At 37.5% G+C, this 12,578-nt stretch overlaps 1 protein-coding gene across 2 annotated transcripts in view; it reads right to left on the bottom strand.

Annotated features, from left to right (window-relative positions):
- The window catches only part of CACNA2D2 (calcium voltage-gated channel auxiliary subunit alpha2delta 2), a 423,504-nt gene that overhangs the window by 346,461 nt on the left and 64,465 nt on the right, over positions 1–12,578 (bottom strand). For both annotated transcript variants that reach the window (XM_031958716.1, XM_031958707.1), the window contains exon 2: positions 3,959–4,040. In XM_031958716.1, coding sequence (XP_031814576.1) covers positions 3,959–4,040 — 82 coding nt within the window. The remainder of the gene's footprint in view (positions 1–3,958; positions 4,041–12,578) is intronic.

The following is a 12,578-nucleotide window of genomic DNA, read 5'->3' as shown; positions in this document are numbered from 1 at the left end:
ATTTGTTTCTCAGTCTAAAATCAATAACTTCCAGAGCCAAAGAGAGTCCAGTAAATTGTGACTTCATTCAAAATGTGTTACTCCTGAGGGCATTTTATAAACCTCTGTGAACCCTCAATTGATGATGGGTCCACTTCATACTCTTGGGGAGTGCAATTTCTTCATTTGCACATTTTTTTTCCTCACTCAAAGATCATGGAATTCAGAGCCAGAAGTGACCTTAGCGACCATCTAATCCAACCTCTTATTTTACATTTTGGGAAATTGAGGCTCAGAGAAAGAAAAGGACTTGCTCAACATTCTAAAGCTAGTAAATGGCAAAATTGGTATTTAGATGTAGGTCTTGTACCTCTGAATCCAATAATGATAAACGAGCATCCATTTAGGTGCTATTATTCTTGAAAGCAATAAAACCACATTTCTTAAAAAGTATTTTCTATCTGAAACCACTGGCAAAGTCAGCTTGACCGGGTCATCCATTATTCTGAGCTAGGAAGTATTTCATGGGAAAGACAGTGATGAAGCCTCTCAAAGTTCAATAGCTATTCCTGAGGGTAAGGGTAAAAAGTCTTCCTCAATATTTAAAGTTTCAAGAGAAGTACAGCATTGGCCATCCTGACGGTATGATAAAAAGAAGTATGATATCAAGCAATAATTCTGCTGTCTTCTGCCTTTGTGGTCAGACCCTGTGGTACATGCCCGGTGGTGGGCAGCATATATAAACAACATCGATAGGTTAGAGTATATCCAGATGAGGCTGACCAGGATAGATAAGGACCATATGTTAGGAATGTCATAGTAGGGATGGGGAAGGAACAAGAGTTGAAGGGGCCTCAAAGGACATTTTGTTCAGTCTCTTTATATCATGGATAAGAAAACTGAGACCCAGAGAAATTAAGTGACTTCCTCAATGTCACAAGTGGAACAGAGGCGACTTAGACATGGGTCCTCTCCCAACATATCTAGGCAACTTTTTCATTATACTTTCAAGGATAGGTCAAAAATAGGATGATTACTAAGGTCCCTTATAGGTTGGAAATTCTGTGCTTCCCATAGGAGGAAATCATTATGATTCATTGGCAAATGAATCATATGTGGCATGGGGAGAGACTGAAAGGGAATGGCTACAGACAAGGTAAATCCCTTATGGAGCCTTTCTTGCCCTCAGGCATTCAAAAGCATGGCTCACATGCTGGGAATACATTCTCCTTCTTATTTGCACTTGTTAAAATCCTTGTCTCCCTTCAAGGTTCAGCCTGGGCACCTCTTCTTCCTTAGAGTCTTCCGTGATTCATTCCCAGAGCTGAAAAGAATGTCAGACTCCTCCAGTTTCTTGAGAGTCCATGTCTAGACTTTCTTTGTCCTTGTTGTATTCTCCCTTGTCTTATCATTATCTCTATACTGGTCATACCTCAATACTTCAGGGATCTGTAATTGTGTCAGTGTGGGAAGTCCATCCACCAATGCAGGTCCCAATGCCAGCCCCTTTAGAATTCAATTTAAAGTCTTTTGATGTCTTGGAGAGGGGGAGGAAAAGGAGGAAGGAAGAAAAATTTGAAACTCAAAATCTTACAAAGATGAATGTTTAAAACTATCTTTATATGTAATTGGAAGAAATAAAATACTATTAAATAAAAAAATGTCATAATGTGGAAAATGTGCTGATTTGTCCTTGCACAACAAGTATACTATCTATCACCAGGACCACATTTGTGGGCAGAACCTCCCAGAGTCCATCTTCCCCTGACCCACCCTTAAGAACCTAGGATTACCCCTATGTCATGATTAGACATTGGAGCGGCTATTCCATGTCATGGCCTCCCATAAAATATAAAAAATCCTTTTAAGGGTAGGACCTGTGTTAGCTGTCCATGTATCCCCCAGAGCCTCAGCAAGGCACTCTGCTTTGGACATCACAGATACAAAAGTAACATTTGTTTCCTCGCACTGAACTGAATTAAGTCAAATTGCAGATGTCACAGTAAAAACTCCAAATCTCCAGAGGACAATAACAAACCTACAAGGGAGAAGCATCAAACCCTGCCTAGGAATCACAAATTCCCTGCCTCTGCTGCACTCCTTCCTCCCATTATCTCACACCCACAACCACCCACCCACAGTGGTAGCCAAAACAGCAGGCACACCCAATGGGGCCCTGCCAATCTATGGAGTTTGTGTCTTCTCCCTAAACTGGGGACACTCTGCCAACACTTGGGTGCTTGAATCAATGAGCACACATGAAATTAGAGCTCCCAGCTACATCATGTAAATTGTCCCCCAAAGAGGAAAATGACTTGTGCCTTAACAGAAAAACTCACGGACTACTACCTATGGTGATGGGGAGAGAAGAGCATCAAACATTCATAGTGGTAAGCTATAAACAGCTGTGGCTTGCTCTAGAGAAGTGAAAATATATATCAGATCCTTACAGGCTCTGTAGTGATACAGAAAAGCACAAATTAACACTATCTATATTGCATTGCATTTTTATTTCTTTTGATAAACATTTCCCAATTACATTTTAATTTGGTTCAAACCATACTTGGAAATGTTGAAGCTATAAGTTTGAAACTTTTAGTGTGGATGATACACAAACATGTATATAAAGTATAAAAACAAAATCCAGAGAAATAGAATAAGTAGAAAAGTCAGCTAAGGGGTATGGTGAATATAGTCCTAGACCTGGAGTCAAGAAAATCTGAGCTCAAATCTGTTTCAGACACTAGCAGTGTTACCAAGGTCAAGTCAATTAACCTCTACTTGCTTCAATTTTGTCTTCTGTGAAATGGGGATGATAATAGCATCTACGTTCCAGCATTATTGTGAGAATAACATAAGATGATATTTGTTAAGCATTTTGAAAATCTTAAAATACTCTGTAAATGATATTTATTATTATTATTATCATAATTATACCTAAGATGAACCACAGCTTAGGTCCAAAGACAAAATAATTGGTAAAACATGAACTAGTCTCTCTACTTTTTCTTTCCTAATTATTTCTTCAGTGTAACTTGGTATTCTCTGTTAACCCTGGCCTGCTTCTTCAGACACCAGCTTCCCTCTTTTCCGATGAATAGGGCAGTGCTGTAAGAAGGGTAATTTCCTATAGGCATAGTCATTAGCCTCCCACATGGAGTGAGCCCCAATGAGAGGGCCCATCACTTCATGTCCCTAAACTACCACATTTCCATTTATACAATGATTGGTTATAAGCAGTTTAACATGACATTAAGACATGTTTCATAGTGTTCTAATGTGATGATTGATTATTCTTCTCATCACATCACTATCTCTAAACATTAACATAATCTTCCAAAGACTTAATACAGCATATCTTAGCTAATCAATCACCCTTTACTCCAGACCCTTAATTCTTCATTTTTGCTAAGCACACATTTCTGTACTTGCCTCCCAGTTCTATTCACAAGCTAGTTTCCCTTCTATCTGGGTCAGCTTGCCCTGGACTTTTCTGAGTGAGGTCTCTATACACTGTCTAATATAATCGCATTTTCATGTTTGGCCTAATACCAAAAGGTCCTACTTAGCAGTATGATCACTTTGCTGAGTCTTCTTTTCACACAGACCCTTTTCTTAACCAACATTTAACTAAGTGCTTCTGACTGGATCAGCCCTGTTTGTGCCCTGAAAGCAGATTTGCTGAGCCCAATTTTGCTATGTGAAAAATTTGTTAAATTCAAATGTGCTTGTGGAAATGCAAATAATTTCCATGACAAAAAGCTATAATCACTGCAGAAGTCATAGTTTAGTCTACTAGCTGTAGGAAGAAAAGACTAAACATATATTAGGATATATGTATATTCTGTTCATTTCTAATTGCAAAAACAGTGGTAAAAACAGAACGAGTATCTCCATTATGCTCAGCATCCTGTCAGAACAGAAAGGATCCACTCCAAACAGTAAGAAAAGACTGGAAGAAAAGGCCAAAGGAGATTACCTCTCTCAGCTGCTTGACCCCACCAAAGATTCTCATCACTCCATCAATCTCTTGTTCCAGCCTTCGAGACCAGTACTGCATCCTGTAAGAAAGGGAAGAACACACAAACTTAAAGGAAGCTAGTGACAGAACCCAACACTGGGTCTAAGGTAGATAAAAGGAAACACTTCTGCCTCATGTTTTATTTTCATTCACCATGAATAGGCCCCAAACCAAAAATACACAAAATCTTTCTTTCAGCTTAGATAGGTCACGAGCATCAGAATTTAATTTATACTTGGGGGGGAAGTAGAAAAAAAGAAATGGAAAAAAAATACCACAGTTTGCAGTTCTCCCTTTAGCTGAAGTAGAAGTAAAGGGAGACAAATTATGCAATAGGTACCCCCCCCAAAAAAAATTAGAACAACTTGAGATTTAAATGGACCAGTGAAGCTAATTAAGTGAAGGATCAACATCACCCCCAAGATGATTTCTTTTGTAATATGAATTATAACTCAGATATATTTATTCAAAAATATGGATGTTCACATATTAGCTTTTTATAGAAGGAAAATCTTTATGGTTAGATTTTTAAAAAGTTCTTTGGGTCATAGAATTTAGAGATGAGAGAATTTTAGAGATCATTTACAATAGTAATGTCAAACTCAAATAGAAATGGGGGCCACTAACCTAAACATAAGGATCTCTGGGACTCCATATCAACTTAGAAAACCACATAATAATATTATTTATGTACTAATGTATTATTTATTTTGGTAAACATTTCCCCATTTTATATTTATAGTAGCTCTTTCTGTGGTGGCAAAAAAATGGAAATTGAGCGGATGCCCATCAACTGGGGAATGGATAAACAAGTTGTGGTATATGAATGTAATGGAGTACTATTGTGCTATAGAAATAATGAGCATATGGTTTTCAGAAAAACCTGAGAAGACTTACAGGAACTGATGCAGAATGAAATAAGCAGAATCAGCAGAACATTGGTCAGAGTAATAGCAACATGGTTCAATGATCAACTGTGAAGGACTTAGCTATTCTCCAGAATACAATGATCTAAGATAATATCAAAGAATTCATGATGGAAAATGCTATTCATGTCCAGAGAAAAAACTGGTGAACTCTGTATGTGGGTTGAAGCATACTACTTTCACTATTTTTTTCTATTTTCTTTCCTTTTGATCTGTTTCTTCTTTCACAACTGTTACTAATATGGATATGTTTTACATGATTGGACATATATAATTTATATTAAATTGCTTACTATTTAAGGAATAGAGGAAGGGAGAGAAAGATGGTGTGAGAAAATTTCAGAAGTCAAAATTTTGTAAAAAGTAATGTTAACTTGTCTTTACATGTATTTGGAAAACAAAATACTATTTTAAAAAGTCCTAATTTTATTTGAATTTAGTTAGGCCATGCTCAGCAATGGTGTAGACCTCCTTTTTGACAACTCTGATCCAGACCATCCTCCTCATTTTACAGATTGTACAGATGAGCAAATTGAAGTCGGGGAGTGAGTTCTTCAACTTCACAAATCCAGCAAGTGGCAGAGCCAAGACAAAGGGCTCCTCAGGCTGCAGCTCCTAGTACAGGCTTCTGATCACACCAGGCTGCCCGACTCTAACAGGATGAACTCAAAAGGTTTTTCAGCTAGCTCTGAGAGTGCATACTTCTCTTCTGTATAGGAATTAGACTGCTTCTACCTAGGTGATCCATCTCAAAGGATTCTTCTACATCTAACATTATAGACTTCTCTACAGGGATGAGACAGTATGGTATAGTAAAAAGGACCAGAGACCTGGAGTCAGGTGAATTATTCCTAATTCCACTTCTGACACTGATTAGTTATGCTACCACGAACAAATCATTTTTTCTCTCTAAAACTCATCTTTTTTTCATCTTTAAAATGGGTATAATACTTGCATTGCCTTGTACATATTTGAACAAGGTTGTTATGAGAAAAAGTCTTTAAAATGGGAATTATTATTATTAACCTGATCTTTAGTAAAGAAAAGCATAATTTTATTATACAATTATGTCTACATGATCTGGACCAATGGATGAGAGGCCCAAGGATATGCATTATCTAGATGATCCTTAAATCCTTTCTGTTTGGTTTTTGAATATATTTGACGAGTTTTTTTGGTTTGTTTTTAGGGTTGTTGGTATTGGTAGATTTTTTGATGTAATAAAAAATTTCAAAATTATGTGCTCCTTAAGTTAATATTCAAATGAGATGCTGGGTAAAGAGGGAAGATAGCTCAGGAGATTTCAAAATCCTACATGAAGGCAGTTTGACATTAAACCATGGGCTCACAAAGTAGACAACTAAGAGATGATTAGGACACATCCTACACTGACAGCAGGAAGACTTGGAATTGATCACTGACTGATGGACTCTACCTACCTCTTATTATATGAGTGACCTTAGAAAACCCTTTCCCTTTCTCAGTTTCCTCATCTATAAAATGGGGTTAAATAATAAGCACACCAGCTCTCTTCCAAAACTGTTCTGAGGACCAAATGAGATAATATATTTAAGTATCATGGTAAAGAGGATAGGGCATTAGGTTCAGAGTTAGGAGAGACATAAAAAAACATTTTTCTCATTCCTATTCTTGTAGTCTGAATCACATCACTTCATGTGTCTGGATGCTAGTTTTTCTTGCTGGACAGTGAAGAAAAATGGACTAAGATGGTCTCTTAGGTTCTCTCTGGCTCTGACTCCCATGATCCACCATGACATAGTTGACATAGGACCACAAAATTCTACTTCCATGTGGTATCACAGAATCTCCATTGCATTAGGAACCAGGATACCTGCTTTCTAGTCTTGGCTATACCTCCAACTGGGTCTGACCTTGGCTGTGCCCTTCTCCCCTCTGAGCCTTATGGATTAAATGAGGATGTTGGACTAGTAGAGTAGGTCTCTTTAAGGGCCCTTGAAGCTGTTGATGTTCTATGACTATAAGAGACCAGCTCTCCACAAGAAAAATATTGCAGAGACAAGCTGTGCTGATTCTGTAAGCTTTAAGGGGAGGAAGGGAAGGAAGAGGAAGAAAAATGCAGAGGCTGAAAATCTCCCCCACAGACTCAGTCTTAGAAAGGCCCTTTGCCACAAACACTCTGAGAGAAAAATTGGTTCCACTAACCCCTCACCACAAAGACACTAAATTGTAGCTCATCCTCCCTCTCCAGGAGCCCCTCAGTTGCTTGCTTGTCTGCCGCCCCATCATTTTCATATTTTTCATGCTCTTTATTGATATGAAATTGCTTATCTCTAAGTGCCTTTAAGTGCTAAATTAGCCAAGAGGAGGAGGTGTGAGCAGGAGGACACTGTCCAGGAGCAGAGAGCAGGCAGGCAACTGCTGGGTAAGGGAATATTTATTGGGAAAGCAGTAAAATGGCATAGGGAGTTGAGGAAGAGGGAACCAAAGTCTTTATGAAGAATCCTTCTTTGTCCTCTTAACAAAAACAATAATTTTTTTTCAAAACATATGCATAGATAGCTTTCAACATTTACCTTTGAAAAACTTTGTGTTCCAAATTTTTTCTCCCTACCTCCTCCCTTAAATGGCAAGTAATTTCATATATGTTAAACATATGCAAAAGAACAATAATCTTTCATCTGTATACAATTTGTTTCTGGAACAGCATAACATAATACAAAGAGCATTCTTTTCAAAATCAAAAGGCTTGTGTTCAAGTTCTGACATGGACACTCTCTGGCCATGTGACTGTGGGCAAGCCATTGCCACTCTATAAAATGGAAATGATGCTTGAATGACTTTGCCATTATTGTTCTTCTAAGAAAAGAGCTTTATAAACACCATCCTACACATCATGTATCCACCATCCATGATCTAGAGCATTCTATAGGAATGTGAGCTTATTAGCATAGCATGAGAGAGTTTTGAGCTTAGATTTTTCTCAAGGTCACACAGAAGTAGCAATTATTAGATCTTGGACTAGAACCCAGATCTTCTCATTCTCTGTCCCAAGCAATAGCTCTCACCCTCTGCATTCTGCCTGTTATTCATTATCTAATTTGAGTTTCCCAACTTTGTGAGTCTAACCGGGTAGGGGTTATTTCTATTTTATATATGAGAAAATCCCGGCTCAGATGGGGAAGACACTTGTCCAAAGCCACGGAGTGAGTTAAAACCATTGTGGGTGAGAAGGCAACTGGAGATTGATTCCCAGGTCAGGGTCCTTTCTGCCAGGCAGTGGCGCTGCTACAATCTTCAAGGGCTGCTCCAGCTTGAAACTTTTGGGCTGTGAATAGAGCCAGAAGGCCATCAGGGAGGTAGAATGGGTAGAGTATGAAGAAGTAGGGAGAGCAGGGAATACTTTCGGGAGATACTAGGAAGAGTTTCAAACATAATTATGAAGATTAGGAAAGCATAATGACAGAGCTGGGATGGGGCAAGGGGTCAATTGCTCATTAGACTTCTCAGTGATCTCTCTTTTACTGCCTCCTCCCTCTAGTTATGTCTTTCAAAGCTTAGTCTTATGGAGGGGCAGAGAAACTGAAAAGACAAAGATTGGCCAAAGAATAATGAATGCTGGTCCTTTCTCCTAGAATATGGGACAAATGCCCTCCCTCCTCGGGTTCTCAGGTACCTGTAAAAGGAGGAGTTTTGCCAAGATGATCTCCAAGGCTTTGATAAGATGAATCAGAGAACCTGGGCTTGAATCTTGCTTCAGATAACTTACTATTTGACTTGAGTACTTGCCCTGTCAAATCCCTATTTCTTCATCTAGAAAATAAAGGAAGCTGGAGTGGAAGACTCCTCTAGTCTCTTCTAGGTCCAAATCTACAATCCCTCTGTTTACACATTAATCCTTTGTAAAGTTAGGGTGGGGTGTTCTGTAGATGTGATTCAGGCACATATTTTCAGTCTTTTTCAATATATTGATCAGCTTTGATGATTTTTCCTCTTTTTAAAAATTATTTATTATATGGGCTGGCTTTCTGAAAGGGGAAGGGAAGGTGATTGAAATTTTGGTAATGTTAAAAATAGCAATACATTTTTTTTTTAAGAAAAAGAACTCATGAAGAGAGAGAAAGAGTACAGAACAAATCCTGAGTCCTAGAGTCCACAAGTCTGGGTCTGAACTGCAATGAGGCTTCCTAGCTGTGTGACCTTGGAAAAATTAATTAGCCTCTTTGATTTTCATTTATCTGTTAAAAAAAAAGAGAATCCTTGAGTTACTTAGCCAAAGGATTCTGGTAAGGAAAGTACTTTATACACTATAAAGCATACAAACATAGGGCACTACTATTACTATTATGTAACACCAGTTTCAGTAGCTTCTCTCAAAAAGATTACAGATGATATTACTTTATATTTAAGAATTAAAAGAATACTGAGACTATCATTCGATTGAATTTGTTTCCCTGTCCTGACCAAAGTGTGACTAAGTAAGGCACAGTTTAAAAAAAGAGACAGAGAACTTCTTTCCTGAGAGAACTCGTTTTAAGCTTTTATCTTTCAAAGGAACATTATAAAGAGAATTCTTGAACAACTTTGACTGCTATTCTGAGAAAATTGAACAGGGGCACTCTATTTCCAAAATTGACAAGGCAAAAGTGAGCATTAAGATCAGGGAGTGAGCAATGAGCATTTGAGATGACTTTAACTATAATCATTCTTAGAGCTGAAATGCTACAAATAATTGTTTACATCTTTGTTTTACGATTTGTTGTACTGTTGTTCAATTGTATCTCCAATGAATGATATGTATTTAAACGTAGGAGATTAGGAGTTTTGAAATATATAGGGATGAACAGCTACTTTTAGGAAAAGTAATTTCCCTAGTTTTTAAAATAAATAATATTTTAATAAAATGAAACAAGAGGAGAGGAATGATTGATTATTGAGAGAAGTTGCAATTTTAGTGATTAATAATAAAAATTTTAAAACATATGCCTAGGTTATGTTGGAATTTAGGATGACTAGAATGAATATAAGTAGCAAGGTGAGTGGTAAGCTATATATACTGACTCATCCTAAAACTTTGTGTCAATTAACATCATCATCATCACCACCACCACTACCATTATCATTATTGTTATCATCATCATAGCTGTTATCTGGATCTAGCCTATATTTCCATACTGACCACATATTACTCACCCTCACACATTTCTAGCCTAGTCAAAATGCCTTACTTGCTGCACACACAATATTCTATTGCTATGCATTTACATAGGCTGCCTTCCATGCCTAAAATACTTTCTTTTCTTACCTCTTGGAACCTCCAGTTCCCTACCAGGCTATGATCAAATGCCACCTTCTCAAGAAGCCTTTCCCAATTTCTGCCCTTGCTAGTACCTCAACCCAAGATTAAGTTGTAATTATTATGTATGTTTCTTGTACTTATATTTGTATGTGTTGGATCTGTCCACAAAACCTCCTTAAGAACAGGGACTATTTTGCTTCTCTTTGCTCTTACCTTTGCAGTCCCAGCGTCTGTCATATTACCAAGAACATAGTTTAATAAATACTTGTTAAATGGAATTTAATCACAGAATTTGAATGAGATGGGACCTGAGATGGGATTTTAGTCCAAATCTTTGGTTTTACAAAGGAGAAAATTGAGCCCCAGAGAGGGAAAGGAAGCTAAGTGAAGCTAGAGCTCTAACAAATACAGGCCTTCTGAGCTAAGCCTGATATTTACAATCCAAGTAAGACAGAAAATATAGCATGGCAGGTGTGTCAGGGAAAGATAGACCAAAGGAACACCAACTTATCAGATATGAAGCAAGAGCAATATGTACACTGTGTGCAGGCAAAAGCCTGGCTTTAAGAAAATCCATGAAAATTCATGTCTATAAGTCAATGAGTATTTATAAAGTGTGACTGGATAGAATGCTAGGCCTGAAGTCAGGAAGACTCATCTTCCTGAGCTTAATTATGGCTTCAGACACTCACTAGCTGTGTGACTCTTGGCAAGTCATTTAACCCTGATTGCCTCAGTTTCCTCATCTAAAAATGAGTTGGAGAAGAAATGTTAAACCACTCCAGGATCTTTGCCAAGAAAACCCCAAATGGGATCACAAAGAGTCAAATATGACTGGAAAATGAGTGATCTATTAAATGTTTACTATGTGTCAAGCACTACACTATACTTTTTTCTAGGGCAGGAGCCATATTTTATATAACCTTGTTTTTACTTTGTACCATCTACCTCCAGTACCTTCCCCAAGTATCCAGCCCTGGCTTGGGGCAATTGGAAAAGAGACTGGATAACCATTAAATAAGAAGGGAAATGAGTTGTTCAAAGTCACCTTGAGCTAGTTCTGGTTCCAAAGTCAGTCACATAGGATTTTACTCCAAAGGTGACATTAAAGATCTTCTAACCTCATCCCCTAATTTCACCAGTGGGAAAACTTGGGTCTCTTTCAGCTCTATATTCTGTTTTATAGTGCCAGTGGATGATTGTTTATATATATATATACATATATATATATATAATTGAGGCTCTTTAAATAATAAGCTCCCCAAATATTGTTATTAATAATCATACCAAGACAAAATGGTGTAGGGGGTAGACAACTTCATCAAAACAAAGAGAACTACATTCTAATTTCAATTGTACCCCTGGCTTATTCTACTTTCTGAGCCTCAGTTTCTCCATCTGTAGAATGTAGGTGATAAATTTATATAATCTTTAAGGATTCCACAGTTCTACTAATCTAGGATTCTCACAAAAAGTAAATTTCAAATCTTATCTACAGAGCCGTCAGAAATTAAGATAAAACATTTCTGACATGATCTTGGAAGTCAATGGGAAGGCATAATCAGTTTGTAGAAAACCTTTAGTGAAAAATAATGATCATTTAAAGTGAGATATACTTAGAATTGCCATCTGTGTGTGTGTGTGTGTGTGTGTGTGTGTGTTTTAAGAGAGAAGGTCATGATTATGCAATATTCATATCTAGGGAGAAGTCACTGACAGTGGAGCCAAGGAGAAAAAAAACATCTTGAGATTATTAGAACCCTCTAAAGTCAAGGGTTGTAGTAGAAAGAAAGAGCTCTTCCTTTTCCCTGAGTAGCATTATATCCCTTTTATCTTAGGGAAACTGAGCACTAAGTTGGTAGAATGAAATGGTCTACATAATCAAACAGCAGAGTAAATGAAAGAACAATTTAATTCAATTTAATGCTAAAAGATCACATTAATATAATGTTTACTTTCTCTCATTTAACCCTCTCTTTTATAATCGGCCTATGAGGATTCATGTACTATAATTATCTCCATTTCAGAGACAAAGAAGCTGGTTCAGATTGTGATATATCCAGGGTCACACAGCTAGTCACTCAGGTAGGATCTGAACTTAGGGCTTTCTGACTCTAAGTCCATTGTCTATTCAGGCACTTCAATGAGCAATGTTAAGAATCCATATTCCATCATCTGTCAAAAATTTCTGCCCCTTGAATACATCCTATAGTTTCAAACCTCTGTCTTTGCTATGCCTATAATTTCCTTTGCCTGCTGCTCATCATAGGGATCTCTTTCTCAACCTTTAAATCTCAATTCTATAATATTTCCCATGTCTAAGGTACGTCCTTAAATCCCATGAAGTAGGTAGCTTAACTATAATTATCCCCAT

The sequence above is a fragment of the Sarcophilus harrisii genome, chromosome 1 (assembly GCF_902635505.1).
Source record: "Sarcophilus harrisii chromosome 1, mSarHar1.11, whole genome shotgun sequence".
NCBI lineage: Eukaryota > Metazoa > Chordata > Mammalia > Dasyuromorphia > Dasyuridae > Sarcophilus > Sarcophilus harrisii.
The sequence above is the reverse complement of the archived record's forward strand: the minus strand, read 5'-3'. Positions and strand labels throughout refer to the sequence as shown.